Source organism: Amblyomma americanum, chromosome 1 (assembly GCF_052857255.1).
Source record: "Amblyomma americanum isolate KBUSLIRL-KWMA chromosome 1, ASM5285725v1, whole genome shotgun sequence".
Classification (NCBI taxonomy): domain Eukaryota; kingdom Metazoa; phylum Arthropoda; class Arachnida; order Ixodida; family Ixodidae; genus Amblyomma; species Amblyomma americanum.
Window position 1 is genome coordinate 15075756 of NC_135497.1, and position 17308 is coordinate 15093063.

At 46.0% G+C, this 17308-nt stretch overlaps 1 protein-coding gene across 2 annotated transcripts in view; it reads right to left on the minus strand.

Annotated features, from left to right (window-relative positions):
* Positions 1 to 11519: 11519 nt before the first annotated feature.
* The window catches only part of abs (ATP-dependent RNA helicase abstrakt), a 70228-nt gene continuing 64439 nt past the window's right edge, over positions 11520 to 17308 (minus strand). For both annotated transcript variants that reach the window (XM_077643151.1, XM_077643146.1), the window contains 4 exons: positions 14259 to 14408; positions 14073 to 14144; positions 13298 to 13408; positions 11520 to 12057 (listed from right to left, as the gene is read on the minus strand). In XM_077643151.1, coding sequence (XP_077499277.1) covers positions 11921 to 12057; positions 13298 to 13408; positions 14073 to 14144; positions 14259 to 14408 — 470 coding nt within the window. In that variant the 3' untranslated portion in view covers positions 11520 to 11920. The remainder of the gene's footprint in view (positions 12058 to 13297; positions 13409 to 14072; positions 14145 to 14258; positions 14409 to 17308) is intronic.

Below are 17308 nucleotides of genomic sequence, written 5' to 3' on the forward strand. Positions count from 1 at the left end.
CACGACAGCCAAATGAAGTTCGGCCAACCTCGCGGCTGTCTCTCGAGCCATTCTCTTGTCTACTGGCAGGCACAATACAGCATTTGCAGGCATCCGCACGTGGATGTGTAAACTTCCACAGGATGCCAAACACGTAGATTAGTCCTAGAGGTATCAGCGACGCAGGAAAGACTGAACCCGCAGATCAGCGTGTCGGATCTAGCCTCGTGAAGGCTGTACAGCACGTATACATGGATTTTCAGCGCGCACCTCCGTTCCCAGCCGCCAACTCGGACAACCACCGTCTTCTTGGAATTGAGCCTCGGGTTCAGACGCGTAATATCGTTCTGGCAGCGGTGTCGGCAAGACAGCGTGAAAGTCTGTCGTGAAAGGTATACAACGTGACAACGCCTCCAGCACATTGAGGTAATGAAAACGAAAGCTGTAGCGGTGACAGTTTGTGTACCGTCATTCCCATTCCTTTTGCATGCTGGCTGGAAATGAATTTAAAGCAGGCGAAGGAGTGTGTGCAGCACACATGCGGCGAATCCGCAATTTCTATTCGGCATTTCGCGCAGCTTTTTGCACCATACTGTGTTTCAATTGTGTTTCATCTCTGCGCATGCCGTACCGATGATGACATAATCTCTGTAACATGCCCACGGCACGAGCCCCTTTCACCGCGACATGGTCAATGTGAGGTCGCCAGGTGAGTTTGTTGTCATAAATGACCCCTAGGTATTTTAGGGATTGAACCTGCGGTATTATTTTTAACTGGCAAGTGAGAGAGACCACTACAGGAGTGAATAGAGGGAAAACAAGAGTGGCGCACTTGCCAACATTTAACTTCAGGTGTAATGCGCTCAACCAGTGCTCAAGTGTATTCAAATATGACTGCAACAGACCATACAGAGAATGTATATCCGGCGCAGCAGCAAAAAACGCAATGTCGTCCGCATAGACGTAAGTGTGTACATGGCGGTGGAGAGCAATAGAGTTCAACAGAATATTAAGGAGTACAGGAGAAAGAACAGCTCCTTGCGGCACACCTCGCGTTTGTCTGTACCTCTCTGAATGAACACCATTATGGACGCAAAAGAATTCCCTGTTATAAAGAAATGCAGATATCCATGCAACTATATAATCTGGAAATTGAAGAGACTGTAGCCTATGTATCAGGATGGAGTGTTCTACACTGTCGTAAGCTTTGGCGACGTCTAATGTAACCAAAGCCGCGACCAGGTGTTGACGACGAGCAAGGAGAATTCTGCTCTCAATTGATCAGCACGTACATTCCATATCGAACACCGTGGCCGGAAACCGAGTTGGCACGGGCTGAGTATAGTTTTGCGGTGATATCAGCTGGGAGGCGTCATTTTCTTTAGAGTGGAAAAAAAAAAAATTGCGTGACAGCTTAAAAGAATACTAGAAACGGGCCTAAGCATTACTGATGACACACATAAAGGTGACTTCGCTACTCCAGCTGAAATTTTCATAGAACTGTTACAGCGTCAGTTACACAGCAGTCACGTGGAAATGACCGCAGAAGGGTGAAAAAAAAAAATATTTCTGTAAGGCGTGCAAAGCAAAAATATATGTCTTGTACACTCTTTTTTACGGGGGTGCTGTTCCTAGCGGTGAAGTACCAGCACACAAGAAGTATGTGTGGGATCCATCCATAACTCATTTGTGTGGAATCTCTCTTCATTCTTCTGTACTGCCCGCATATGGAAACCGTAAAACTGGTGCATGAAGGGTTAACATGGGATACGGCTACTGATATCTGATTGCATTTATATATAGTTTATTGAGCAAGCAAGGACAGTGTAAATAGAAACGCATATCAAAATAATGGAAATTGATCATGTCTATAGCTTCCGTATGACAGCAGAGATAGGTGTGAATGACAAGCAGTGTTATTCTGTGGATTTGAACTTCTCTTACTGACCACAATGTCACAGCAGCCTCATTTTTATTGGTGTAAAATCCAGAAGAATGCATGTACTAAAAATCTCAAGGTAGTCATAAATATTTGAACTTGTGCCGTTCCGTGCATTGTATAGTGGTTTCCTTTGCTTGATGCTTGAGTATAAAGAGGCTCTAATATTAAATTATTTGTGCCCATCAGTTTGGAAAATTTGCAATCAAGTACCTGGTAGCTATTATAGAAACAGTTCGTTTTGCTACAAATGACTGGTTTCGCACTGAGCATATTTTACATTCGTGTGTAAAACTAGACTAGTTGAACTTGCAGGTGCAACGATTGCACATATTTGGAAACCCAATGTCTATCTTGTTCAAAGATTTCAGTGTACAACATTTATTAACGTGCAGGTGATCGTGTGCGTCAAACGCAGATGTGGCGGACCACTCTCACCATGGGATCTCATGTGCTCGGGAGATGTTCGCTCACGTCTTGGCTGGACTGGTTACCTAGCTGGGTGGCCAGACTAGACTCCTGAATGATTACATGAGGTGTCTGCAAAGATGTCGAGTGCTGCACGGCATGGTCAAAAGTTCTCTTCGAAGATCGGCACAGCTTGCACTGTGTAACAGAACGCATTCATCCACACTCAGCTGCAGGACCATGACATCACTGGCGAGTGGTGATAATAGCAGGAGCACCAACATCTACAACATGGAGGAGGGCACAGCACCATTTGGATTCTACATGACAGACAGGAAGTGTATAATCAGCTGTGTGTGGGAATTGCACTCACTGCCATGGTTTTCACGTGTAGCTATGGCACAAGCGGTCTGTCTACATTATCTCTCGTTAAAGTTTGATAGCATACTGCTAAGAAGCTGGTGAAGTCTTCATTGTTTTGGCGCTCATCTTTTAACAGGACCATGTTTTTGGCTTTCAATTTATTAGAGGTACGCATGAAAACAGAGGTCAGTTTTCTCTGGTGCTGCAGTTTTTCGTGAGTCAGGGAGTGTCTCAAGTGCTTTCCGCCTACCAACGGCCAACTTGCTGAGTGTGTGCATCTCTTCGGTGCTACTGTGCGACGTGTACACACCTATGCGCCGCAGCTTCTCGGCTTCAGGCACAGCTTTAGGGCATTGGTGTTTTTTGTACTTGGCGCAAGTAGCAGACGACAGCATTTATTTCTCATACTTTTTTCGTTATTTTTCTATTCTGTCATCCTATTCTGCGTTTACGTACCTTGGCGATGCCCCAATGTATGCGTCACGACACACCCCACTCTGGGCGGATCGGCGAATATCGAGAATCGGGCCCCTGGTTACTTGGATTGGTAAATTCCGTGTTTGGTCAGAGTTCTTTGATGTGGTGCTCGTAGCCGTTGCGGTCTCAGCCGTGACCTGCTGTCGCTGACTGTCGGCGCGACACGTTGAGAGAGTTCCCATTACTGCGGAACTTGTCGTCGGGGATTGGGCTTTCCTGTACTTCCGAAGGCGTGTGCGGTATGAGATGGCGACGTTTTCGATGAATGGTGCCTGCTGGTGTTTCTACCATGTATGACCGCGAGCGTTGTGCCGGGTTTCGCACTTTCGCTTTGCATTTCATATCCGTCACCCATACCTCCTCCCCTACGAAGAGTGGGCGGAGTTGAATAGCAGCATGGCGCCTATTGAAGCCTTGCAGTCTCCTGGCTGCTCTATCCTTTTTCTCGAACTCCTTGTGTGATGGCCACTTTGGCTGAAGCGTTTTAGGCATTTTCCGAACTGTGGTCTGGAAGCGTCGACCCATGAGAAGCTGTCATGGACTGTATCCGCTTGCACCCGGGGTGTCTGATACACAAGCAAGGCCATATGTGGGTATCCAGTTTGTATAACATCTCGTTCATGGCCCTGACAATGCGTCCCACTTCGCTGTTTGCTCGGGGATATCCCGGGCTGCATGTGACACTGCGGAATCCGTGTGTCTTGGCGAACTCTGTGAATGTTTTTGCTGAAAACTGCAGACCGTTATCAGAGACTAGCATGTCGGGAATACCGAAGCGGGCAGATGTGCTCTTAATGGCTGCGATGACTGATGCTGCCGTTGTTGATACTAAGCTGCATGATTACTTCCGCATAGCGGGAATAATAGTCAACTACGAGAACATAGTGCTTCTTTTCCAGCTCAAATAATTCAGATCCCACATGATGCCTTGGCCAATTGGGTGTTGGTGTGCAGATGAGTGGTTCTGAGCACTGCACTCTGGTCTGTGCGCACCCTTCGCAGGGTGTCACGAGCTGTTCAATTTTGCTGTTCAGGGTGGGCCACCATACTGCGTCTCCTGCCCTTGCTTTGCAGTGTCCGATGACTTGGTGCCCTTGGTGGATCAGTTGCAGGATCTCTCAACGCAATGATATGGGAATGATGATGTGGTGACCTTTGAGCAGGAAGCCGTCGCACTCTGTTATGCTACCTCGTTCTTTCCAGTACACCCTTAGGTGCACTGGAACTTTGGGAACGTTTTCCGACCATCCTCTCTGGCAGAAGCGTAGCCACAAAGAGTAGCTAGACGCCGTCTTCTGTTGGTGCTTTCATAGTTCCTCCAGACAGGATGAGAGACAAGGTGGGTGGCTGCCAGGACAGCTTCACCAACGAAGAGCTCGACATAGTCTGCCTGCCGTTGACAGTGCTCTTGATCCCGTTCCTTTATCGGTGCTCTGGAAAATGTATCCGTTGTGGTTACCAGTTTGCCGGGAACGTAGAGAACTTTGAACTGGTACCGCATGAGGCGAATCTGCAGTCTCTGAATTCGGGGCGGTATCGTGTCGAGTTCAGCTGACCTCAACAGTGTGATGAGAGGGCGGTGGTCTGTTTCAACTAGGAAATCAATGCCTCTCACAAACTGGTCGATCCGCTCCACGGTCCATGTCACCGCCAGGGCTTCTTTTTCGGTTTGGCTGTAACAAGTTTCTGTGACTGTGAGTGATTTCGACGCATAGGCTACTGCTCTACGCTGTCTGGATGGCTGCTCTTGCAGCAAAACAGCAACGAGGCCATAGGAACTTGCATCAGCAGAGATGACTGTGGGATAGAAGGGGTTGTTCTTGGCCATGCAGACTTCGGAGCTTAGCATAATTTTCAGCTTCTCAAAAGTGGCCTGCTGACTCGGTCCCCAGTATCATGCGTTTTTCTTTTGCAGAGGTGTTCTGATAGGGGCTGTGACTTCAAAAAAGTGAGGGAGGAAACAACCTACGTGGTTTGCCATACCGAGCAACCTTCGTACAGCGCTGACGTCCGATGGTTGTACCATCTTGCGCAGTGCTTCGAGCCAATAAACTTTACCTGACTGGCAGAGAAAGTTCATTTCCTCTTGTTCAGCGTGACACTTGCTTGGCCTAGGCGCTGCAGAACCAGGTGAAGGCGTCGGCCGTGTTCTTCCTGTGTTGGCCCAAAGGCGAGAATATCGTGTCATGCTAGCAACTCCCTCCACGCCTTCAAGGATGCGGCTCATCTGTCGCTCAAAGTGTTCTGGTGCTGAGCAGATGCCAAAAGAAAGTCGCTGAAAGCAGAACCGCCCCATCAGTGTTATGAACATTGTAAGTTCTTGGCTCTCTTCGGACAGCTTCACCTGGTGAAAGCTAGCAGTGGTGTCGAGATCAGAAAAAACTTTTGCCAGTCCCAGGCACCCAAGAATATTCTCAGCCAAAGGCAGAATACGTCATTCCCTTCCCTCAGCACTTCATTAAGGCGAGTGAGGTCTACGCGCATGCGGTGGCCTCCTCTACTCTACGGGACAACAACCATGCCCACACACCAATCTGTCGGACAGTTCACCTTTCGGATCACTCCTTCGGCCTCTGGCTTTTTCAGTTCATCTCGAATGACATTGTGCAGTGGAAGCTGAACTATCTTTGACACACTGAGCGAGAACGGTTTAGTTTCAGGTTTAAGCCGGATCACATACTTTTCTTTCAGCCCACCTAAGATGTCGAAAAGACTTCCTTTGAGATATGCCATTGGTTTCGATACGCTGTTAGCAAACTTTAACGATGCTGAGAGCTTGAACAGCTGGGAAGCTGAGAAGAGGGGGCTCTTGGGAAGGCATGACATACACCCTTCGCTCACTAGACTTGCCGTTCCAGCACAAAGTGGCTTGAAAGGTACCCAGAACGTTCAAGTGGTAGCCTCCAGGGCCGGTCAGGTCACTTTCTGGCTTTCGAAGCTTTTTCGGCACACCGGGGAATGAACTTGACACCACTTTCACTTCCGCTCCTGAGTCCACCTTGAAGTTCATGTCGTAACCATTGACAGCAACCCGAACAAACTTGGCCCGGGCATGGCTAGATGCGACAGCATGGAGCTCGCAAAACCCATGTCCTCGCAGACGATTTTGAAGTGTCCGCTCTTCTTACACAACAAGCATTTTGCATGTATTGCTCGACACTGCGCGACGATGGCGATTCCGTCCGCAGTACCTGCAGATTCTCACAGCGTCGCTTGTACAGGACAAACTCGTGCTTTTTTCTCTAGCCTTTGATGCATCCGAAGTGTGCCATTACTTGGAGAAGCCTTTTCGAACCTTTGCTTCGGCGACCACGCTTGTGGGATTCGATTTCCTCTGGAATACCATTACGTGGCCTTTCACAGCATTTTCGTAAATGTGAGCCTGAAGCCTGGCTTTTTCTAACGATAGTTTCGGAATGCAGCATAGCTCGCCCATGAGGTTGGTGTCTAGTAGACCGACGACACTGTCTGTCTTGGACCAGACGTTCTTCTACTTCCGCTGAGTCACAGTTTCAGTTTTTAAACAAAAGGGAGGTTATGGCACTATATGGACTCTTCATTTGTCTGAATGAAGTTGAATTGCTTGTGTCTATATCAGACGAGACAGCAAAGCGTGGCTGGAAGTGGCAGATGACTTCTGAAGTACGAGACTGTTGCAATTCACAGCGAAACGTGCGAAGGAAGCTGCTGCAGCGAAACAACGTTCACCCCCCGAAGCCCCCGCAACAACTCGAAGACGCACTCAGTGCCAAGTACAGTCGTGCCTTGTTTATATGGACACTTTGGTTCCCGGACAAAATTGTCCATAAAGCGAGTCGTTCGTAATAATGAACTCTGAAGAAAAAATGGTAAGAAAGAACATCTAAAGAAGGTCCGCTTCTGTATGTACTATCGCGGACAGAAGTGCCCAGGACGTGGCTCCAACGGCTGGAGCAAGTCAGACTGCATCGCTGTGCCATCTAGCGATGTGTTTCGAGATAAAGCTTGCGCCCTACTTTGGGTGCAAGCCTGTACTTGCTGGCTTGTTCGCACGAGTTGCTTTTCGCCCAGGAACCTTCCACAAGATGCCGATATGTGGGCATTGGCTAACAGCGTGACTTGCTTGCAATCCAGTTTTAAACGCAAGGCACATGCAGCCTCATTGTTAGCAGTTCCGTGTGGTTGCCACATGCTCACTCTCTTGGGCCCGGGTAGCAGAATAGGCGGCCGTAGAGGAAAGGTTAAAGGCTGGGAAAAGACTGCAAAAAGAGACGCAGTCAGAAAAAACGAAAAAAAAATGTTGCCATTCAATGCACGCTTGATCAAGAGGATACCGCTCCCGCTCGGCGAAAGCCATGACAACTGCCTAGTCACCACCGCAGCAGACGCTTACAACCAATGCCTTCTTGGCGGCATCTCACGGAAGATTCGTGAGCAAAAAGCAACTCGCGTCAAGGCAACAGCCCGTACACGCTTGTAGGCAAGCTAGGACGCGCATGCGCTCATTTTTGATCTTGAACCGGGTGAATCATCACTAGATAGCGCTGCGATGCAGTTTTCCCTGCTTCAGCCATTGGAGCCGTGTCCTGGGCAGTTCTGTCCCCAATAGTACATACATGATGAGCAGTGAAGTTGAAAATAGACTAAATGTTTCGACAGATCTGCATTTAGTTGCCTTTAACTAAATATAATGTGGGGCAGTTTTATGCGCCTAGTAGTTCACGAAATGTGTGATGGTGCCTCACGGCGGTAAGACCTACTACTGCTATTCACATCCCATGAACTGACAGTAAATAGCTGTTCTCAGTCAACACAGCTGCTGAATGTGGCTTTCAATGTAGCCCAAGCTGCAGAACAGTTTTTGTACAGCCATTCATGCAGTACCGCAAATCATAAGGTGCTTCAACTGGGCCCCTTTGCACTGTAAAGCACGAATTCGGAAAAAAAAAAAGGGCATGCCTTCTCTCATCGCCTCTTGCTGGTGTCCTGCTCTCAAAAAATAGGAAAGGAAATATCTGGTTGGGCCAGTCGAGGTTTTCGTCTCATCGCTGCCCATATTAACGTGGCAAAAATATATGAGCTCCAATAGCCTCTGTGCATTTTCACGCTGTACATTGTCCGGACAATGAGCTTACATATTAACGAGATGTAAATACATTGAAAAAGTTCTACCCCCAAAAAAGCTGCCCATAATTCAAGTCTTCCATATTGTGGGGATCTACGTTGCTTCTTGCTCGCCTGAAGCATCTTTCCCTCTCTCTTGTGGCCTACCGCGGCTTTTCCCCTACCGGCCCCCTTCGAGCGGCAGCGGAGGAAGCGGGGAAGAGGCGCCTGCATCTCTGCGTCATCACATGGGCAGCCCTTCTTCCCCTCCCTCGAGTTGTCGGTGGCCGCACGGGCTGTGCATGCAGCGGGCAGCGGAGAGCCGAGAGTGAGATGCCGGACAGAGCGGACGGAGGCGACGACACCTCCGCAGCCCAGGTGACCAGAACTGTTTGCCGTGCCTGCTGCTGCCTGCCTGCTGCAGTGCTGCTGCTTGCGTGCGACCGTGAGGCCATCTGAATTTTGGGAGATCCCAATAAACGGCTTTGCCTGCGGGCTAATAATCCTCGGAGTTGTTCTTCGCGGCCATAGCTGTGGTTCGAGCTAGTGGAGCGGTGTTGGCCCCGAGTGCAGGGTCCAAACCACGCTAGAAACCCCACAATATTAATGGGGGTCGTATTATTGGGGCAAGACTGTACCTTGCATTTACACATAAGAATTGCAGAGGTGCCCCATAATATTGTTTGCCTCCATTACTTTTCAGTACCTGTGGTGCACGCCGCTTCTATATGTCCTCCTTTTTTGTGCTGTTTTCCAATAGGCCATACTTCCCCAGCTAATCATTCTTCTCAACTCTTATTTCTTTTTGTTTCTTTGGCTTTTATACTCCTGCTCACCACCTGTCCTGTGTGCTGTTTCCCTCTGTCCTGTTTTTCGCTGTTCTGGAACATATATCACAAATCGTGGCTTCTCGCTAGTACATTGTGAAATTAAGATTTTGGCCTATGCTGATGATGTTGTCCTCTTTTGTTCTGCAATGCCAGGAAATGGCGATTTTGGAGTGAAATGCGGCAGGATTCACGTCCGTCACTTTCCATGACTGCGTCCCTGATGGCCGCCATCTTGGTTTTGTTTGGAAACTGGGCCTCTTCCCCATTATCTGGTATTACTTACTGTGCAATATTTTTGGAACGTCTGCATTCTGTTGTTTTTTTTTAGTCCTCTATGACGACCCCTGAATGGCTGGCGTGCGCACTTCAAATGCGATTTTCTCAGCTTCGTGTTTTTTGCCAACATGACTAGCCTTAAGGAATTTTTCATTATCTTTTTATGGCGCAATTTCAATTAACCTTATACCGTTGAATTCAGAAAGAACTAAACTTTGGAGCTATGCTGTTTTTGTCTGGCTGAGTCAAGCATTTCAAATTTTGTGAACCATAATGTCTCTTAACTATACTTCATAATTATGGTGCTTGGACAAAATTTAACTTTTTTTTATGGTGATGTAATTTAACAATAATGTGATTAGCATAGCTCCAGATGGCATGTCTTTGGCTACAGCCCCAATTCAATCAAAACCAAAATATGTAGAAAGTCTTAACAACCTGTAAGAATTGAACTAAATATAATTAGGCTTGAAAACAGGAAGATACACATATGCGCACTTAATTTCATTACGATATCGTTAATAAAAATGCTCATTTCAAGACCCACGTTTCCCCTTAAGCCAGTTTTTTGCTACCTACAGTTACAAGAACATTTTTTAACTCACTTCTGGGCTGCTTTTGGGATACAATTATAAAGACCTCACAGATACGAAATCTAGCGTTTTCTAAACTTCAATTTTTTTTCCCCCTTAATCATGCCGTCGCATCAAGGGGACATTTGTCCTATGCTCAGCGAATTGCTACCTGTGCGAGCAATGAGAAACTATTGAATAATGCTTTGTGTTGTGTCATGATACTTTATTCTTTCGGGACATGCTTTAGCAGACTCGTAAAAAGGACATTGAGATGACGCCTTACACTGCAAGATTTCTGCCTGTAATGGAAGACTCCAGGATTCCGTGTCGACTTTTGGTATTCATAGGACTATTAGTGTGTAGAAAAGCCGCATGATAGATAAATACACTGCGCAAGTTCAATCGCTTGATTGGCTTCCCATACGTGTACTTGATCATTATCACATGTGCCAGTGAGCGCACGCATTTTCTGATTTCCCCTTTGTGTAACCGCTATTTAATTTGTTTCTCTTAAGTATCTCTACCGCTGCCATAAGCCAGTCTTTCCTTGCTTATTTCCATCGCATGCAACAAAGAATGCCCGCATTGTGAAAAAAGGACTCTAGATTAACTTATACCACCTGGGGTTCTTCAAAGTGTGCTGACCTTGCACAGCACACGCATGTTTTTGCATTTCGCCACAGTCAAAATGAGGGCGCCGTGGCTGAGGTCGAACCCGCAGCATTCGGATAGCAGCTGAACGCCACAGGCACGGGGCCATCGTGGCAGGTTTTATTCTGTATGTGCTGTCTGAGACAACGAATAGCTTCGAAAGTAAATGTTGCCCAACATGGTTGGGTCATTGCACCTGCTTCACATATTTATGGTACATGACACAAATAAAGGGAAGCTATTTTCACTCTGTGTTTTACGAGTAAGAGCAATGCTAAGAATTTGATTGAAACTATCTGCAAACATGTGAATCTAAAACTCAAGATATCACATTAGCCTAAAATGCTTTAGAATTGCAAAATGCACATTACAGAAGCGCCAATGAGGTTACTTTCCCTAGACACCAAACTTCGCATAGTTTTGCTGTTGCACACTGGGGCCATTTTCGCCGTGCATATTGCAGACAGTTTTCCGTTGCTAAATCTACGAGCTAGAACATCTCAAAATAAAATAAAATAATAGTAATAAATAATTCCGCGTTTTAACAAAAGTGGGGCTGAACCGAGTCTTGAACCAGTTCAGAACAGTTCCTTTGAATTGTTCCGTTTTAAGCTAAGTTCCCAGATGGCAAAAATTTTTTTTTAAAATACAGGTTCGGTTCCGGTTCGACACTCTGCTGGCAACCTGAAAGATTCAACCCTAAGTTAACAAACGAAAAGAAACAATAAAATACAAGTGCCAACATGCCATAACTTTGCGAAAAGCGGTTTCATGACTAAATTATGGAGAAAAAAAATCACACTGGTAACACATGTATTAGTGAAGCTAACACAATTCACATATATATAGCAAAAGTTTGGTTTGGTTTACGGTTTAGAAGGGTTTAATGTCCCAAAGCGACTCTGGCTATGAGGAATGCTTAGTGAAGGGCCCCAGAAATTTCGACCACCTGGGGTTCTTTATTGTGTGTTTGAAGTTGTGGAAACCACAACTAATGTCAAAACAACATTTGTGCGCTATGTTTTATTCTTTTGCGATTCATAGCACGTATCTTGTACAACAGTTTACCATGAAAGCTGTTAAGCACAGGTGCCCACAAAAGTTTTTGGGACCCAAGAGTGAGAACAAAGCCCAACTTTTGGTAGCCTAAACCAGCACAATGCACCCCTCAATGCCTGGCTGCACTTGTGGTCAACAAGGAAAATCACGTTTTTTATGCTCTCGGTGTTCCAAAAAATTCTGCGGGCAGCTGCACTCGTTTGCAGCATTAATGAAAATGAAGTCGAGGTTGCCTCCCATGGCTGTTCACAGATGTGGATGAAGCATGGCCAAGGGTTGCTTCACCAGTCAGCACTGTTATTGGCCAGGTAATCTCTGCGGCCAATGTTGGATGCTTGCTTGCTCTGCATGGCTTCCAGCTTGGGACAATCAGTGATGCGATGCCCCAGACCACCGCAGTAAGAACAACCACGTTCCTCTGCAACAGTGAACAACTCAGTGAAGCTCATATGCGTGTGAGGTGTAGGATCCCTACACTCAAACACTTGCAGCTGAACTGGAGCGAGTGCAGCGACGTGCACTTCGCTTTATCTATTCTCACTTCCGAAGACATGATCAGGTAACCCCACTTTACACTTTAGCGAACTTGCGCCCTCTTCAATGTCGCCGGAAACAAAAAATACTCATTCTTTTCTATAAGATTATGAACAACATGGTACATATCGATAAGCAGCAATACATAAGCGAAACTACTTCACGTATCACTCGGGGTAAACATTGCAGACACGTAAAAGAACAGAAGTTTTCTAAGCACTGCTACAAGCATTCCTTCTTCCTGTCCACAGCGAGAGAATGGAACAGACTGCCAGAGAATGTGGTGCTCGCATCGGGTGTGGATGTGTTCTCTGCCGGAGTTCGTGATTGTTGGTATAGTGCCTGATATAATGCGCCTTGCATTTGTGTTGGGCATGGTGTTTTCACATTGTTTTCTGTTTCGTTGCAGCGATATTTTTGCGCATTTTTATTTGTTGCTTAGAAGTCAGTTCCATTTTTTTGATATGTTAAAACTTGGCACCGACTGGATGGTGCTGGTGTTTTGTTTGCCATGTTCCGCCTTTGTAATCTGCACCCTGTATCGCTCCTATCTTGGTCCTGATCGGACTGATAGTATCTCTAATAAATAAATAAATAAATAAATAAATAAATAAATAAATAAATAAATAAATAATGCACCCAATTAAGCTTGAGTCCTTAAATTAGCTGCTGTAACCAATACTATGAATTTAAAAGTTTTAGGGGACTGGCATCACAACAAATGTCACACATAACTAAGAATCTCTACAGTAAAATGACATTTACCCTGTCCTATTTTGTAGTTTCAACTGCCACCAATTTGTAGTTTCATAACTACACCGTTTTAGCATCAAGAGATTCTTTCACTGCATATCAACCACATGTAAATGACAACAGTACCGGTTACCTTATTGTATCCTGCCTGGCAGACTGGTTCCTATTTTTCTATTATGTACAGAAATTGTTGCAATAGTAGTAATTCTATGCACAGCAGCTCTTTCCATACACTCTAATCTGTTGCTGTTATCCACTGCACGCTCTGTAGGCAATTCATCATATCAAGCGCTAAGAACAGCCAACAACACAGCACACAACATGCCCCTGCACTGGCCCCTAAGATAGCATCACCAAGCAGTAGCACTTGCCTCCAAGCTCCAGGTACTTTTCATTCTCTGACTGCAGGGCCAGAAGAAACGGCGGCACTTTCTGCTTGGCTTCTAGGAGCAAATGCTTCATGTCCAAGAGCACCGACTCATCTGCAAGGATGTGTACATGACCAAAAGATTTTCATGGGAGACTGGACTGCTGCAATTATGCCAATGCAAGCTAACAAAAAAGCAAAGTAGGGGGATGACATGTGCCCCCAATATTATACTGAGAGTTTCGTGCATATATTTAAGAACTCGAGGTGGTCAAATATAATGTGGATCCCTACACTACAGCATGCCTCATAGCCCACAGTACCATTCGTTTCATCAATTTATCACAGTGACATCCACTTATGGTAACCGAAATGGCAAAATGGAGCCACAGTTACCATTCCTTCTCCATACGCTCATATCTCGGGCATACAGAAGCACACTGCCGACGAAGTATGCCAGCAGTGTTTGCTCGAAAAGCCCATTTACCAATCAGTCGTGCCAGCAGTTGGCGACATTTACAGCCCTTTCAGTGCTGGCATGGCCTCTTGTGCCATTTTTACGCTGTACCTGTCTGTATGTAGTCTGAAAATGCAGTTATAGTTTGCAGCCTGACAACTAGCCAGGAGCACCCGAGTTGGAATCATACTTGGTTAGTTAACCACAGAGAAGGTTATATTTTCCTTAAGAGGGCAGTGAGATGAAAATTTAGTAATACTCGCTTCATGGTTATATTGAGCAGCAGAGCATGCAATGCTAAATGTAAGAATGCAAGACCTACCGCAAGACTTGTTGATGAAGGTTGTTGCAATTCCCACTCGTCCTGAACGACCAGTACGGCCAATACGATGCACTGAAAGCAGATGCAGCACACAACAAAGCTCAGTCAGCCTCCCACCAAAGGCTGCCTCCAATGGGTAACCGTGTCTGATGCATGCATTACAGGCAGCATGCAAAACATACCTACCATAGTTTTCAATATCTTCTGGCATGTCGTAGTTGATGACATGTTGTATGTTCTCAAAGTCGAGACCCTTTGAGGCAACATCAGTTGCTACCAGGACATCCTTCTCAGCCCGCCGAAATGCATCCACTGCACGTGACCGCTCTTCTTGGTCTATGAAAAAATAGACAGCTGCCCTTAAAATCTGCCCAGTTCAAGAAAATCCACAGGCTCATACGAGTTACTACAATAAACGTAAACACAATACAAATCATGGTGAGCAAAATGAAATTCAAATAATGCACGTCACAGATATGTATTTTTTATTTGAGTGGCATATTTAATTTTCCAAACACCTCACGCATAACCTCCACATGCCTGTATAGACATTATTTTTCCTTCTCTCTTTGAACATTAACCCCATATGCACAACAGTGTAACACTGCAGCGACCCTACATCACAAATTGCTCCTGTCATCTCCTGGAATGACACCGCTGACATGGATGGCAACACTGACAATGTGGAACTGTGCCTCGATGAGCACATAGTCTGCCGAGATAAACAGCTTGCAAAATTGAAAAAAAAAAAAAAAAGATTGGTGAAGAAGGCAGCAGAAATGGCTGAGCCAGGTTATACGGAGTGAAAGGCAACCGAACCAATGGGCAATGTCGACGCGGAAACGTTGGCAGCATCCGCTGCCCTTTCCCGCTTGAGATACTCTTGTTGCCTGTGCCACTGCTTCTCCAGACGCACCTCCCATTCTTCACCGGTTTCATCAACTCGACGAGCCCGCTTTCGCCGACTGATCTCTAGCCAACGCAGCTTCGTGGCGGTGTCATAGGGATTGCTAGAAGCAGCCCAGCGCCTCATCCCAGTAACTAGTTCTGGGTCCATGTCTCTGCGGTATCTAGGCGGCGAGCGCTGACCTTTATTCAGCAACAGCGAATCACGTGGTTAGTCACGTGACACAACTGGCAAGAGCAAGCGATTGGAACGGTGGTTGGCGCAGCAGCGAAACGTGCGGTAACAACTGCAACAAGTCACATGTATGACGTCGCAGCCACAGCTGCGGCGAGCCTCCAGTTAAAAGCCAAATCCAAGCATCATTTGACCTTCAGCTTTGCATGCAAAAATGGAGCTTTCGCTCCAAAAATCAGGAGCTGTCACCACAAACTCAGAGCTGCATCAACCATGAGAGCCTACATTACACCTTTGAAGCAATGGTTTGCTGCAGAATGTTCCTCTGCTGATAAACACTCGCCTGTTACAATCATTCTCAGATCTGCATTCAAGAAACAAAGTTGTATTCCTACATCTTTTTTTTTGAACCTCAGTTTTTGTTTGAAACCTACTTCAGAAGACTTCCCAGCATTCTGATACAATGAACACATAGCACATCACAACCAGGCTCAAAAATGGACTCAACCGTGAGTACAAAACAGCATCATCATCATCATCATCAGCCTTACTACACCCACTGCAGGGCAAAGGCCTCTCCCATGTCTCTCCAATTAACCCTATCCTTTGCCAGCTGCATCCACCCTTTGCCTGCAAACTTCTTAATCTCATCCGCCCATCTAACCTTCTGCCGCCCCCTGCTACGCTTACTTTCTCTTGGAACCCACTCCGTTACCCTTAAAGACCAGCGGTTATCTTGCCTCCGCATCACATGCCCTGCCCAAGCCCATTTCTTTCTCTTGATTTCGACTAGGATGTCATTAACCCGTGTTTGTTCCCTCACCCACTCTGCCCGCTTCCGATCTCGTAACGTTACACCTATCATTTTTCGATCTGCTCTGCCTGTCTAACTCGTTGATCATGATTTGCAGTTCCCCTCCTGAGTGACTCAGCAAGGCAGTCATCAGCAAATCTCAGATTATTTAGGTATTCTCCATTTATTCTTATTCCCAACTGTTCCCAATTCAGGCCTCGAAATACCTCCTGCAAACATGCGGTGAACAGCATTGGCGATATCGTGTCTCCTTGCCTGACGCCCTTCCTTATTGGAATTTTATTGCTGACTTTATGGAGGACTATAGTAGCTGTGCAGTTGCTATATATATCTTCCAGTATTTTGACATAAGGCTCTTCTACCCCCTGATTACGCAATGCCTGTATGACTGCTGAGGTTTCCACTGAGTCGAATGCTTTCTCGTAATCAATGAAAGCTATATATAGAGGTTGGTTATATTCTGCGCATTTCTCTATCACCTGATTGATAGTGTGAATATGATCTATTGTGGAATATCCTTTACGAAAGCCTGCCTGATCATTTGGTTGATTAAAGTCTAACGTTGCCCTGACTCTATTAGCGATTACCTTAGTAAATACTTTGTAGGCAACGAATAGTAAGCTGATCGGCCTGTAATTTTTCAAGTCCTTGGCGTCTCCCTTCTTATGAATTAAGATAATGTTTGCATTCTTCCAAGCTTCTGGTACAGTCGAGGTCATAAGGCATTGCGTATACAGGGTGGCTAGTTTTTCTAGCACGATGTCCCCTCCATCCTTCAACAGATCTGCTGTTACCTGATCCTCCCCAGCTGCTTTTCCCCTTTTCATTGCTTCTAAGGCTTTCTTTACTTCATCTTTCGTTACTGGCGGGATGACGCATTGCTGTGTACTGCTGTCTTTCTCATTGGCGCTCTGATTACATTGGCTACTGTACAGCTCTGTGTAGAACTCTTCGGCTACGTTAACTATCTTATCCATATTGCTAATGACATTGCCCTGCTTGTCTCTTAATGCATACATCTGGTTTTTACCTATGCCTAGTTTCCTCTTCACTGTTTTTAGGCTACCTCCGTTCTTTATAGCATGCTCGATTCTCTCCATATTAAACTTCCTTATGTCGGCTACCTTGCGCTTATTTATTAACTTTGATAGCTCCGTTAGTTCTATTCTATCGGTAGGGTTAGACGCCCTCATGCTTTGGCGCCTCTTAATCAGATCTTTCGTCACCTGAGATAGCTTCCCGGTATCCTTTCGAACTGTCCTACCGCCTACTTCTACTGCGCACCCCGTAATTATTGATGTCAGGTTATCGTGCATTGAATGAACATCAAGATCATCTTCC